At 39.5% G+C, this 14,895-nt stretch overlaps 1 protein-coding gene across 1 annotated transcript; it reads left to right on the top strand.

Annotated features, from left to right (window-relative positions):
* Positions 1-684: 684 nt before the first annotated feature.
* Positions 685-12,644, top strand: LOC139712125 (F-box only protein 3-like). Its single transcript, XM_071623959.1, has 11 exons — positions 685-718; positions 1,408-1,574; positions 2,018-2,110; positions 2,807-2,964; positions 4,963-5,174; positions 5,806-5,910; positions 8,542-8,657; positions 9,447-9,607; positions 10,613-10,696; positions 11,642-11,755; positions 12,416-12,644. The coding sequence occupies exons 2-11, from the start codon at positions 1,489-1,491 to the stop codon at positions 12,565-12,567; spliced, it is 1,281 nt and encodes a 426-aa protein (XP_071480060.1). The 5' UTR covers positions 685-718; positions 1,408-1,488; the 3' UTR covers positions 12,568-12,644.
* Positions 12,645-14,895: the final 2,251 nt, after the last annotated feature.

Here is a 14,895-nt window from a genome sequence, read left to right as displayed (position 1 = left end):
CGGAGCTCTGGCCCTGATCGGTGAGTTCTATTTTAGTGACAGTGGTATGCTGGTGTTGCTCTGCTTTTATTGTGTCAGTGTGATCTACATGTATGATTACCATGATAATTATGTAAACATGCACCATGCTCAAACGAAGTTTAGCAAGTGGAGGACTGGTAGAGTGCGTATGTACTTGCCGGGTAGCTACATGTAGGTTTAATATGAAAGGAGTGATAAGAAGAGTGATGTACTGTATGATTCAAGCAAACGTTGCGCTGGATATTAATAGTCTATGGGCGCTACAGCTCTCGCATTGCGAAATGTTTGGCATGTAATTGATGTTTACTCCTGTATCTCCTCTAATCAACCACAGCTTGAGCATACCGGTACTTAACTACGACCAGCCCCAACACGCAGTGTGTATGTGTATACGGAGCGTCCCGGGGTTAACCGGTACTATGATATAACTATATTATGAGCTTGATCATGTTATTCCAAGGTTTTGGAGCTTTGTTATCACACTCACTGGTTGGTGTCTTGCCATCATAACCCGATGCACATCTGATACCCTGCAGTGACTGGGCCGCGTACCAGCTCCCAGTAGGGTAACAGCCGCACAGGTAACTAACAGGTTAAAACCTTCTTAGAGGGCCAAGGTCCAGCACAACATCTTGATTCCTGATACCAGCCCATACCATAGTCAGGCCTACTAAAGATCCTGCCAGCTGAGGTACAGGTGAGCATAAACACTCCAGTGCCAGTCTCCAGTTCCATATCGATTATCACTGTGCAATTATTCAAGGTGAATAAAATACTGGGTCAAGCATATCTCGATATAAACTCAGCGCTCGTGTGATGCAACCTGATCCAATGCCAATGATTGGCTGGTAGAAGTCGGCACATGATTGGACATTCATGATTAATATCGACATGCAAGGTTAGAATGATCGATCTACGCCTCGGCAAGTGAAGGAAGCACAAAGGCTCGAGACAACGAGCCAGTGCATGAGTAATAAGTGTTCATGAACTGAAATATGTTGTATTCTGTTAATTTGTTATTAATCCTTGATATGGAACTGCATTTTACAGTAGGCCTAGTGGTGGGTTTTTGTGACTGTCATTCTTGCCTTTCTTACACAATCCTTTTGATTATAAGTCCCACAAATATGTTGTATGGGCATAGCATATTATGTATTTTTTAATGAGGATGTTTTATTGAAAGATAGAGCGATCGCTCACTAAGCATAGGAATACATGTTAATATTGACAAGTGCTTGGATATTCAAATGAATACTATTTTGCACACACAAAAACAAAGGAAAAGAAAAAAAATTGTCCCCCTAATCTTTTGAAATATGTATGGAGGTAAAACTCACTATTAACTACCATGTAATCTCACCATGGCTCATGTAATGTTGTTTGCAGTCCGCTGTTGTAAGGGTTGTCCTTGCTGCAAGATTACTGTTTTGTGATCATCTGGGGACAACTTGGAAGTGCTTAATCACCATGGCAACAGCATCAAGTATGTTGGAGCTCCCTGACGAGCTACTCATCAAAATTCTGGATCATCTTGATGTGCGGTTCTTAGTCGGGTATGAGACCCACGTGTTTGTTTCTACATTATGTTTGTCTGTTTTTTCATCGCAAGTCAGTGTCCTGTGCAAAGATGGTTTAGCAGTTTGAAATGGTTTGTATTGTTATACATTTTCACAGTGTTTTGTAATGACTTCTGATTAAGATGATTCCATTATCCATTATTTATTTTCACTCTTTAGAAGATATCTTGGAGGTGATAAAGTAAAGTTATCACAGATCTCCTAACGAGCATAACAAAATTAATGAGGCATGTCGTCGACTTCTACTTTGAACTGAATTTTTCTAACCCTCAAATTGCCAATGCCAAAGTTATTTCTTCTTGTCATTTTGTTTTTTAGCCATTTTTCACCCCGTAGAGATGATGAAACAAAAATGATAATTTATAGATTGGATCACCCAAGTTATCAAGATGCTGTTCTTGCATTTCTTCTTTCTCTAGATCTGTCTCGTGTGTTTGCCAGCGACTTCGGCATCTCTCAGATTCCGAGCACTTGTGGAAGAAGTTTTGTGCCCAGATCTGGCTAGACGAAGAGTAAGAGTCCGCCTTCCACTCAACCCTTAATTCAGTCATAATGGTGTGATCACCTGCAGTTAGCATTAACATGACATAGACTCTTTCATTACACTTATTTGTTTTTCACGAAAACAGACCTATGTTGTGTAGTTTGATGTCTGTTTTTACATCCTGTGTCTTAATGTGCATGGGTCAACTGCTGTGATATAGTTTATATAGCTTTGTTGCAGTCTGGTACCTTATTGCATTCAGTGTTTATTTTGGGGATTACAACTTATGAATACAATTTTTGGGATCAATGCTATCATGATCTGATTCATTTTCTGCAATCCATAAGTAAAAAGCTATATGTATCCAGATTGAAAGGTTCAACAGTATTGTATCATTTGAATGTGTGCATAATCTGCTTGAAAATTTTCCTGTAGTTTCTTATGGCACTTCCCCCCTTTCCATTTGAATAATCAGGCTTCTTTATTGTATAGCCCATACTTCATACCAATAGATACTGATTCATTGGCAGTTTCATAGTTCATTCATTCAAGTGTGGGGCATAATGTGCCTGGTTGATACCGTTTGCTGACTATTGCTGGTCAGCTGGGGCAAACCAGGAGGGGTCGGCAGTTCCATAGTATAGGTACGTTATTGTAAATGGGGAGCAGTGCTGTCTTATTGTAGACTCTTACAATTTTGTTTGAACGTTGGGGGGATTTGCAGAAAGAAGATGTGCGAAGACTCCTGGAAAGCCAATTTTCTGGCTTGGCATGAGAAGTGGGGGCCATATATGGACTGCTACGCCGGGGTGAAGGCGCAGTGGAATCGCATCGAGGCCGCCCTGGCAGAAAGATGCCGGACAACCCTCAGTCACCTCTGTGGTAGCTATCCATTATGATTCAGTTTACGCTTGGGTTTCTGTATCAAATGATAGATATTCAAAATGATACTTCTCGGTTTTAGACCTTCCCTTCTTATAAACCTCTCCACTTCTTCCATCAAATATTTCACAGTATTAAGGCACACATAGCATTTAAAAAAAGCAGCAACTTTTTTGAGTCTCACAATTTGCCTCTGCAGTGAAGGTTAAGTTGTGGCTTTTTTTTTGTTGTTGTTTTTTTTTTTGGTGACCAGGACCTTCTATCTCTTTCTTTCTTTGTTTTTATTTTTATGGAAAATGTCTCAAAACCATCTAAAAACAAGTGATGTAGTCATCTTAAATCTATCCCTCTCTTCATATTTCGAATCAGATTTTCAAAAATTTTGTGCAGTGACATGTTCACCAGACGAGCCACCATTTGTAATGACTATTTTCTACTACAACTACCAGAAATTAATGTTTATAATTATGAGCAAATATTTATGATAAATGAATCAAGTCATTAGCAAAATCTGTGTATGCTAGATTGTTCACAGTGTTGTATCATTCATATTTCTGTGCACTCAACCACCAGAGACTCCAACTCTCCTGTTTTCGACCGGAGATCTCCCGCCGAAAACCCATTTTTGCAAAATCTCCCGTTCTCCCGCTTGAGATTTAATTTCTCCCGCCCTGGCTCTGTGTCTCCTCGTTGGAAATGATTTCTTACTTATTGCTATCGTATGTTGACAAAAAATAAGCCTTTGATAGCACCAGAGAGCATCTAGAACCCTAGGAACTTCGTGCTTCGCACACATGAACTTGGAGTCTCCCGTTTGCTAGGGGTTTCGGGCGGGAGAATCTCCAGATCAGAAGGTGCTTGGGGTTGGAGTCTCTGTCAACTAGTATACCATAAAAGTATCCAACTTAAATCTAGAGTGTACTGTCTACATGTGTGTTTTGGATGGTTAGATGTGTAAATTTGCATGCATAACCAGAATAGAATTCACGCTGCACTGTGTGCTGAGATCACTGACTTGTCTTTTTTTTTTCATCTTCTCCTAACAGTAATAAAGCGAAAGTGTACATCATGAATGTAGAATTCATTTCATACTAAAACTGGCGAACCCTTTTCTTATTTTCTTTCTTTTTTTTGGGGGGGGGGTGGGGTGGCAAGGGCAAGAAATTGGCTTTATTCAAACTGGCAATATATGTCACAGTTAATCATTCTGTCTCTTGACTTGAACAGAATTTATCTGAGTGAACTCATACCTATAATGCATTTACAGCTGTACCATGCAGTCTTTATTTTCAAAAGATAAAGTCTAGAGGAAAGGTGTAGGAGAAGATATTAAACAAACATTTGTTTCTTTTGGGAAAAGAGGGCTTTCACATTCACTCTGCTTTGATAATCACAGTAGAGGCAAGCTGAATATTAAAGCACTTTCAATGTAATAATAAATTAGGTCTGAGCAGCTAAGATCTTTCATATTTAGCCTAACAATAGCCTCATCCATTCTTTTAGGTACACTTCTGCCTCATACCAATTTCTATTATTTCACTGCTTTTTAAAGGAAAGAAAAAACCCTTCTTAAGGATGAATTTCTTTACACCAGATAAAGATAACTTGTCCCTCTTTAATTTTGTGTTGGGGTTGTGCTATGTTGTATTCTATATGATATGCACATTAAGCTGTCTAAAATACATATATCTGTGTCAAGCTGTGTTTTGATACATCACTGCTTGACTTTTACAGCTGAAACTGGCGTCATTCATTCATTCATTCATACATTCATTCATCCATCCATTTGTTCTTTCTTTCTACCCACCAAATCATCGACCTACATACATAAATGCACACAAATAAACATACACACATACACTTGATGTACATTCTTTCATAAACATTTGTACATACACTTAAAAACACCCATGCACACATACACACACGCATACATGCATACATACATACACACACTTTATACCGACTGATTGGCCAACCAAAATGCCAACCCACCAGGTCCAGTGGATAAGACGTTGCTTCAGCAGGCGTGCTCGATGGGGGAATCCCCCCTTCCTCCGGAGGTGTGCTGCTCCTTCCTCATCCACAATGGCCAGCGAGTCCTCCTGGGCCAGGGGTCGTTGCTAGGCACCCTGGAGGTCTACGACCACTTCAGCATGGAGGTGGCGGTTCCCCTGGGGTTCAGCCTCAAGAACAGCATGCCAATGAGGGTGAGGCCCAACAAAGCACTTTGTTATGATGTTGCAATGCCAGATTCATCGCAGAACAACACTGTACATCAACACGTTGAGGACGGACTGATTTTGCTATAACATGCATTTCCCATTGACACTTGCCCAAGTATTCTTGGGACTTGTCTTCAAATGGGTTAATGTGCGGACATTTCCAGTAACAAGGCAGTTGATACCTTTCATGCAATTTTTTTTTCCGTTTTTTAATTGTACCAATGCCAGAAATCATAGACTTTCATCATGTGACTGTAGCTATTACAGTGTTTCTTTCACCTTTCTTCAAAAAACACTGTATTTGATGGAGTCATTGTAATTTATGTCCTAGGATTAGTAGGAATTTGCATTTCTGTAAAGAAAACTTGTAGATATGCATTCCTGTGATGTCTAGTGGTGGAATGAGGGGGGGGGGGGTGAATCTGTTGTCTAGGACCACTGTAACAGTGTGACAGTGACAAAACGTGAAATACCTATGTAATCCCTTACAAGTGTATATAATGTTGACAGTAGATTGTGATTGGTAGGAAGATGTTCAGAACTATCTAACATCAGCTGAACTTTTTCGATTTTGTCGCTTTTTTTTTGTTTCCAATTTTGTCTTCTTGTGTCAAAGGGCAACCTCATGCTGAGTTGGTGTCCATACATGAATTACGGCCAAGCTCTCTGCCTCAGGAGCAAGCCTGGTCTAGAGAGGGGGTGTGTCTACTATCTGAACGATGTAAGTTTTTACGTCTATCTTTTGAAGATGTAGTGAACATTCATTTCAACATCATATATGTGCATGATTGTTGCCAGTTTTTTTGTGTTTTTTTTCAATTTGCAATACTTTATGTCTGACATTTTTTACAGCGCTTGATGTCAGTGCTTAATTAACTTTGCCAAGGGAGGAGGTTATGTTTTCGTTACTGTTGGTTTGTGTGTTTGTTCGTTCGTTAGTTAGTTTGTCCGTGTGCAAAATAACTCAAAAAGTAGTTAACGGATTGGGATGAAACTTGCAGGAAAGATTGAGAATGACACAAGTAACAAACGATTAACTTTTGGTAATGATCCAAGAATTTTTGGGGAATTTATGGAGGATTTTTAATGTTTTGGCAGGTAGGGTCAATGAACTTTGGAGTTCAGGCTGCGCGTATTTGAGGTTTGCCTGCGCGCACTAAAGTGCGTGCTCTAGTTTCTGCTGGGGCGAGGCGCGCCGTGCAGCTGAAGGCTTATAACGTAACAAAGGCTTCTATATTGGGAAATCTGGCGACTTTTAGCACCGTTGTTGTGTGTACGTATGATATCTCTATGGAAGAACAAGATCAGTGTAGTGGTGGAAATGAGCTTCATGCTTGGCGGAGGTCTGCGCTCTCAGAGTGCTTTTCTAGTTGTCAGATGCCATCAGATCTGGATGGTTGTGTCGTGCTCTAGAGATAGAGACCTCTACCATGGTGTCCAGTAAATGCCATCGTCATGTTAATGATGTAGAAGACCCTAACGCATTACATTAGAGATGCTACCTGTACTTAAATGTCTACCTAATTGTGCAAAAGGCTCCCTGAAACCTTTCATGCATGTACAGACTGTACCTATTCATGTTTAGATGAGATATAAAAGCCTCTATGATTTACAAAATCGTAGGAATTATTTTTGCTCATGGGCATGCATATAATACACAAGTATTCAAGTACCACCCTGATTTTGATGTGAGGATGTCGACAACCCTCTACAGTTTACAATACTTGTAAAACAAGAAATATTAGCGGCATGAAATTTTCACGAATTGGAGCTGACAGCCTTTTTTTTAGCCTCAAGACCTACCACTGGCATTCAGTGCATATAGTGTAGACAAGCATCTTCATATGCATTTCGATTTAACTTATCTTGGCTCTTGCAAAATCTAAATGCACATGAAATTTTCTGGTTTTACAGTGTATCCCTGCAGCAGCACTTTTTTCTGAGTATTGGTCCAAAGTCACAAGTGTCCAGACTCAGTATGTTTGCTTTGCAGTCACTACATGATTGTATCTAGTACAAACTTGTACATGTGTACTCTACTTGTATGACAAAGATAAGTAAAAGCACATACATCTATCTGTAGCTAGCTTGAATTGCTGCACTGCCCTTCTTATATATCATGGGTGTGGTATTTCTGGAAAGGCATCTCCTCAAGTTACCTCTTACCCATCCCGTCATCCACTTGGCAGGTCGGCATGTCTGGGAAGAGTGAGCCAAGTTTGTGCTACCTTCCCCCCCCCCCCCCCCCCCCCCAACTGTCCCAACTTCCTTCTTTCTCAGAACAGGTGCACATGTTGGTATCCAGGCTTGAAGCCAAGACAGAAGATACTCTATAGACACACTGTGCATTACTGATGGGTCCATGAAAGGATGTACCCCCTCCCTCACCCCTCACCCCTCCCCCTCACATCATTCCCCCCCGGTGGTGCGATCGCGATGAAATTTTGCATGCGTATGACCCACATCATAATCTACAAAATTGTATCATAAGATTTTTTGAAACAATCAATTGCTAATTGTAATTAATTAATTATGCAAATTAAGCTCAAGGTCATACTTTAGCCTAATTATTAAAAAAGCATTGAGAGTCTAATTTTTGATCTGTAAATCTGTTTTAGCATATTCAACAATTGTACATCACAAAAATTTCCAAAACTCATTTCAATTCTTATGTATTTTATTGTTTTCAGAATTTCTTATGTATTTCTTTGTTTTTCAACTTTTGTTGTTGTTTTTTTCTTTGTTTTTTCATTGGAAATTGTCACTGACCACTTTTCTACCATGATTAGCACACAATTAATCAATGAAAGTGATTAATTATAAAAATAATCAGGTTTTTATGACTTTCATGACAGAGCACTGTTTTCCATATGAAATGTACACAAAATCACAAAATTGTGCCCGTTTTGGGGCAACATGCCGTTTTAGTGTTAAAGGGGCATTCCAGACGATTTCCATAATTTCACATCATGTATTACATAAATCAACAGACATCAGAGCCTCACATATTTCAGAAATGTAGCAGTGTAATTCCATTACAATACCGCTTGCTCAACAAGTTCACCTGTGATGAATCTATGCATGCCTTTTTCTTTTGTTCTGTTTCTTTGAGCCTCAACTCATGCATTCTTAGGGTGAGGCTGCCATGTCATCATTCGTGCTCGTTGCAATTTGTTATAAATTTTGAAAACATTCTCATCCCAATCACTATAAATTCTGAAACTCTGTGCTCAGTTTAACTAATTTATAGTTATTCACATGTAGAAGTCTGAAAATCATCCGGAGGTCCCCTTTAATGATAGTGATAGATTCACTGCAAATATCCTCAATTTCGATCACGAAGGTCGGCAAGTCGAGACGACAGGAGGGCTACTTCATTATGGCCGGTAGCTTCATGGAGTGGCTGGAGAAACTGGCCGACAGACTCTCGGACCCGGAATTGATAGTCCATCGCTCCAAGATACTCAGGTCGGTCAACACCGGCTCTGTAGCAGAAGTCGAGGTCGAGGGCGGGGCGACTTGCTCATGCTTGTGGTTGTAATTTCATAGCACTGAAGTCTGAACTTTCCTAAGAGCAGTTTTCCACAAAATGTACAATAAAAATAATAATTGAGAAAGCAGTCAAAAAAGGGAAAAATAGCAATGTATTTTACACAATATCTACCAAGCATCACTGTCTGAAATTCATATTTTGTTACATATTTACAAGGGGCAAAAAGTCTTCCCACATCGCTTTGCTTTCACATCTTTCCAGCTTGCAAATTTCTGTAGTGTACCCAGCATTTGTCCTTTTACATTTACGTGTAGTATTGTAGAGGAATAATGCTTGTGTCACAGTATTATTAAACTCAAAGCAGATTTACATACTGGTACATTTGTACATGGGGCAGCATTCTGTGATTGCAATGGCATGTGGCACAAACTTAATTGTAATTCACCATGGAAAGATGCACGGTAAAGTACATTATGTGCATATTTTTGTTCATGCCTGAGCTCATATCACTTTAATATTGAGTTTAATACTGATATTAAGCCTATGTAGAGGCATCCATGATTATAGCTTTCCAGTGTTCTTTGCTCCAATTTCATAAACTTAGATGGTCGGGAGAATGAAAGAAAAATGAAGGAAAGCTTGAACATTTTTATATTCAACTCTTTGAACGTACAAATGCTTTGGATCATCATCATCTTCCTCACTCAGAAGCTTTGCAGATAAAAATGTTGGATTATCATACACGTGTTTTATCCCTCCAACAGATTTTACCACGAACCGACCTGTGTAGCCGTCACCAGGGATGTGAAGGTCACCGTGGCAACGGCCTTTGTGCCCCGCATGAGCCAGGTCAGGGCAGACAAAATGAGGACGTTGTTTGCCTACCGCATCTCCATGACGATGGATGAGAACGCCCCTTCCGCCAGTGAGTTCCAATTTTCCCCTCAAACTGTCAACTTGTTGTAGCTTTTACTTTTATACAATTTTTGTACAGAGTAGCCAGCAATATGTTTGATGTGAAATTTACAGTTATCTGTATCTTTTGCAGCTAAAAAAAAAAGTTCTCAAAAAAATGTGAAAACACTAGAATTGTGAGTCACAGGTGGAAGGACAACCACCAATGATGAACATGCTATGGTAATTTCTTCTCAGGGCAGACAATGTGCAAGGAAAAATTTATGCGTGGTGCTTCATTTCGGGCTTGCAAAACTGTGCCGTACGGTTTACTCCAAACAATCTGTTTGTTACCCATGCAGGACTCTGCTATTGAAAATAAGTCACCAAAACACCACGGAATACCCAATAGAACCATGTGTTCCTAGTTCTTTAGTCGCAGGTTTAGGAGATGCAGGGTGTATACACTCTAAGAAAAGCTGCCATATCACCCCAAAAATGTACCGCCCCAATGCATCAATACCCCTTTATTCACAATGCCAAATGAGACACTTCTAACTCATGTGAAGGGGAATTTATCCCATATACATTGTATGAAGAACATTTTTTTCATTATGAAAAGTGCACATTTCTTTGTCTTGTTACTGACTTATGTAAAAGGTGGTGGTAACATTCCCCCTTTTTTCGAAGGTTAACGTCAAATGCTCTTTCATTTTGCAGGAATAATTAAAACATCTTTGGTTCTCTTTATGTATTCTTTATTTCATTGTCTTACTGTTACGTCACAAATTGTAGTTTTCATTTCCAGCCGTGTTGGCACATGGATATAGCCAAAACTTTCAAACATTTGTAACTTTTGAATGGATTGTCAGATTTCCCTCAAACTTTGCTTGTGTATACATTAATTACTAAAAATTCTGCTTACTCTGGATCCATGTGTGTATTTGAGGTACATGTAAATTGTAACTTCCCCTTTAAGGCTATGCCTTTGATTTCATCTCGTCGTTTTCTCATAATGTCTCATATCTCAATGCAGGCACGTGCAAACTGCAGAGTCGTTATTGGAAGATCACGGACAGTGTGGGGGAGTGCCACGAGGTGAAGGGCGAGGCTGTGATAGGTATTGTAATATTTATACACTCTTTCCCTTAAGTAGCTTTTCATACTTTTCTATAGAATATTATGGATGCATTATCTACCATCATTAGATGACATACTCTGTTTAAGCAGCAGAAAAATATTACAGACAGAAACTGAGAGAGGCAAAATCAAACACATTACTCACTCAAGAGAAATGGCATGTCCATTTTTTTTAAATGATCATGGGGATTTTTATGTACATTAACCCTTTGGCCACTGAAGATTCTGTACATAGTGGCCTATGGTTCACTGGAAGAAGGTTTCGCAATAATCCTCTCATTTCGATAACTTTCCAAATGATATGAAATAGCTCAGTGCATGTTTATTTTTGTCTATTGTACACTGTCGGTAGCTTATGTTTATTTGAAAGCCTATTTAGACCTTACCTAGAGAATGGTGTGTCACAGAACTAATGCTGACATACATGTACTTTTGTTGACCTTTGACCTTTTTCAAATTACATAATTATATGTTCTATATGGAAAAGAAGGTAAAACATAGACTGTTCCAGAGATTATTGGTTCATTTTGTGTCAATTTGCTCTCTTCCAGCGTACTCAGTACTGTGGAATTCCATAGGGTGTTGCCTTGCCATGTGACTAAAGTTTTTTAATACCTACAAGGTATATGGAAAAAGAAAGAGAATTGTTAACATCTATCTCTATTAAGGATATCTATCATTGCTGAAGAAATCAAATTAGTACATAATCTTCAACTGTTGTAGTCAATCTACAATTGTACGTGTATAGATGGACTTGTAGCTGATTATACAGGTGACATGATACTCACAAATCATGCTTGTGTAAAAATTGAGCCACTAAAATAAAAATAATAGTGGACGGTTTTAAGAAGAGAACAGTCTTGTTACCCAAGAAACATGTGTTGTGGAAGCAAGATGGCAATAACTTCCTTTTTCTATTAAACAGGTTTGTATCCTGTCATAAAACCTGGAACCAACTTTTCCTACGCCAGCTGGACTCCCTTCGATTGTGAGGGGGGCTTTATGGAAGGACACTTCACATTTGTCAACCTGACATCTGGTGAGGGATGCATAATAGTGGCATTATTTTGTTGTTGTTGTTGTTGTTGTTGTTGGTGTTGACTCCTTGCTTTTAAGGCAGACAAACTTTTGAAAAAGCTACTGTATGATACAAATCTCAGTTTACAGGAAGTTTTGCGATTACTTTTAGAATGGATGTGATCATCCAGTCATGTACACACGCACAGGACTCACATGCATGAAGATGCTTCTGTTGCCTTTCTGCTTGTTGTTTCTCTTGTTTCGCTGTTGTCTAATTCACCCAAGGAAGCATGCTTTGGCTGAAATAGACAAATAGATAGATAGATAGATAGATAGATAGATAGATAGATAAAATGGTCCTTATTGAAAGTAAATGCATGACTGCCAAAGGTTGAATTGTAAATGACTTAGGATGGTCATCCCCTTACACTGAACAAAAAAAAAAAATCTGGATAACACAACTTCACCCAATGAATTAAAAGATTTAAGTATGGACAGCAAGAAAGGTATAGTAGTCACCTATGAAACTACATTAACTTTATTAATGTGAAACTGTATTAAATGATATGCTTGAAGTCATATATAAATGACCGTACCACCTCATAAAATTCTCTTCTTCCTCTCAGACATTGGCTATGAAAGATAACTAAGTGGCCTTCCCCCTTCTCTTAAAATGCAGGTGAAACGTACGATGTCATTTGTCCACGATTCAACATGCAGTGTCCGCAAGTGTCCAGGGCCATCGGAGGGGAGGGAACGTCCGAAGACTTGGACTATGACGAGGACGATGATGAGGACTACAGTGAAGACGAAGACGACGATGAGTACTGATGTCATCGGTGAACAGCATCCTCCGTGCATTGAGACATTATCAATGGAGGCTTTAACCTCTTGTGTGCCATCTTTGCATGTTCAACTTTTTTGATGACAGGTCGGGTTTCCATTCTTCGCTTGAAGCATACAGCTGTGCAGTGGGCATACAAAACTGTGATATGCAAAAGAGGGCATTTACATTGCAAGTGTGAGGCTATGAATTCTTGAACAGAGACCCGGTGGTGTGTTGCTCACTCGCAGAATTTGTAGCAGCGCAGAACGTATGACTGGGAATCCGTGCATGCTACACCGTATTTCGCATCATTCTCACTCCAAGCATCTGAGAACCACGGTCTGGATGTGGCATCGCCAGTGTTCATGAGATTCTTGCCCATGGCTGTAACAGGGCCAGTATGGCACACAAGGTTTTCAACACGTGGCCTGCAGGACGCTGTTTAAGTGAACACTTTTCATCAAATGGTGTGTCTCTACAAGCATGCTTAAGTCATTATTTCTTTGACAGGCTACACATCGGTGCATACCATTTTAAGCGAGGAACCCTCTCCTCTAGATCTCTCAATACCATTTAACCTGGAGTGAAGGAAAGGAGTGGTACTCTGGCTGTTTGAGAAGGCATGGCCAGCACGAGTAAGTACACATTCAGGGGCTGCAGGTCTAGCCTCAGTCATGTGTATGTGTAATACATGTAGTGTGGTGCACAACTGGTGTTGACAGTGCTGTTTACCCGTTCTGCACGGGAACCTGGTAGACCCTGTGCAAAGTCTATGGGGATTTCAGAATCTCGTAGGAAACAGGTTAAATCTAGCCCAGGACCTGTGACAGTTTTGTCTTTACTGTTCCTGTCAAACTTTCAAACATTGTGGTAGATGATGGGACAGTAGGATGTGTCACTGCCGCAATCCAAAGTGAAGACTTCAGGCCTACTAAGTATATGCAATACCTACATGTACAATTGTGCACACCAGAAATCAAGCACACAGATTACCTCTCCAGTCTTTGTCTTCATTCATATTGAAGCAAAGGACAGGTGTGATGCTCGAGGCGTATTATCGTACTGTATTAAAAGTGGAATTTTTTGTGTGAGTAATTTTTCACGCTCGGCTGGGTAACATGAATTTCACATGCTCAAAATTCTGCGAAATCAGGACAATTACTTTATACTGGAACATATGGCATGCAAACATACTGTACATGTACATGTATTTGCATGCTTTTGTTTTCACAATAGCTTCTGGTTTGCGTGAAATACACAAAAATTGCTACACCACAAAAAATTCTTTTTTTACGCTCATCAAGAATGACCAAGCTTTAAAGAAAGAGCAAATAAGTGTATCCTTTGTTCTTCTTAAATGAGCCTGAGAGATTATGGAACAGAAAGAGGCTCTAATGTCTTGTTTAGGGTTCAGGAAAACACAGGGTTGTGAAGCTTAATATGCACAAACCACACATTGAACTTTTTTTTTAAAGAATTGATGTAAATGGGATGCGATTTAAACTCTTGTGACAAATTTTCCAGACCCTGTATTCGCAAAACACTGACTGATGCATTTTCTTGGAGTGTTTGCATTTACAGCATGTGCATGTCATTTTGCAAATTGTTAATTGCTATTGAAGAGAGAGGAAAATTAAAGAAAAAATTGCCTCACACTGAATTTCAAATGTCTTGTCTCCATTCACAACTGAGACGGCAAACACGGCGGTAGTAGATCCAAGGCGTAGTCATGGTAACACGTCGGCACTCTGTGATGTCCGGGTGGTTTTGTTACTGTAGCTGCTACTACATTTCACCTGGGTATGGCTTTCTTTAATACCAAAGGAATTGCCATTCACATCAACTGTGACCCTTCACCTTTTCACCCTGATGAAGCTAGAGACATTATAGTCAAGAAAGTGAAAAATCAGATGAATTGACAAGATTACTAGATGCACACTCAATTTCTTGGAAATAGATGCACACTGTTTTGTTTGTCTTTCTTTGAGAGTGTCTATACCTTGTTGAAGTCCCAAGAACGGTCGTAATATATTGTCAGAGAAACTCTCCACACATTATTGGAGCTGATCTCAAGAGATGCGAGTAAAATCAAGCAAGGACAACAATAGAAGTTTCAAAGGAATAAGATTCAATGGAGGTATGTGTTTTACATACATATTTTATCAAGAGAGCATTAATGTACATATACAGTAGGTCACAATCATATCAAGCACGGTAGCCTTATAGTTCTCCCATCAGCTTCAGCACAAATCTTTACTATAGTGTGACCACCCAGCTCGAAACCCATAAAAAGTATGCCAAATGAATTTCCACTTTTCTATGAAGTTCAAAAG

This window comes from Diadema antillarum, unplaced genomic scaffold (assembly GCF_040938485.1).
Source record: "Diadema antillarum isolate AM-2024a unplaced genomic scaffold, OU_Dant_1.0 seq00001760_RagTag, whole genome shotgun sequence".
Classification (NCBI taxonomy): Eukaryota; Metazoa; Echinodermata; class Echinoidea; order Diadematoida; family Diadematidae; genus Diadema; species Diadema antillarum.
The sequence above is the reverse complement of the archived record's forward strand: the minus strand, read 5'-3'. Positions and strand labels throughout refer to the sequence as shown.

Excerpts from the sequence above, each read along its gene's own strand:
- LOC139712125 (XM_071623959.1), top strand. The coding sequence starts at position 1,489 with ATGGCAACAGCATCAAGTATGTTGGAGCTCCCTGACGAGCTACTCATC. Across the intron at positions 1,575-2,017 it reads GATGTGCGGTTCTTAGTCGG|ATCTGTCTCGTGTGTTTGCC; the intron begins GTATGAGACCCA and ends TTCTTTCTCTAG. Across the intron at positions 9,608-10,612 it reads TGAGAACGCCCCTTCCGCCA|GCACGTGCAAACTGCAGAGT; the intron begins GTGAGTTCCAAT and ends ATCTCAATGCAG.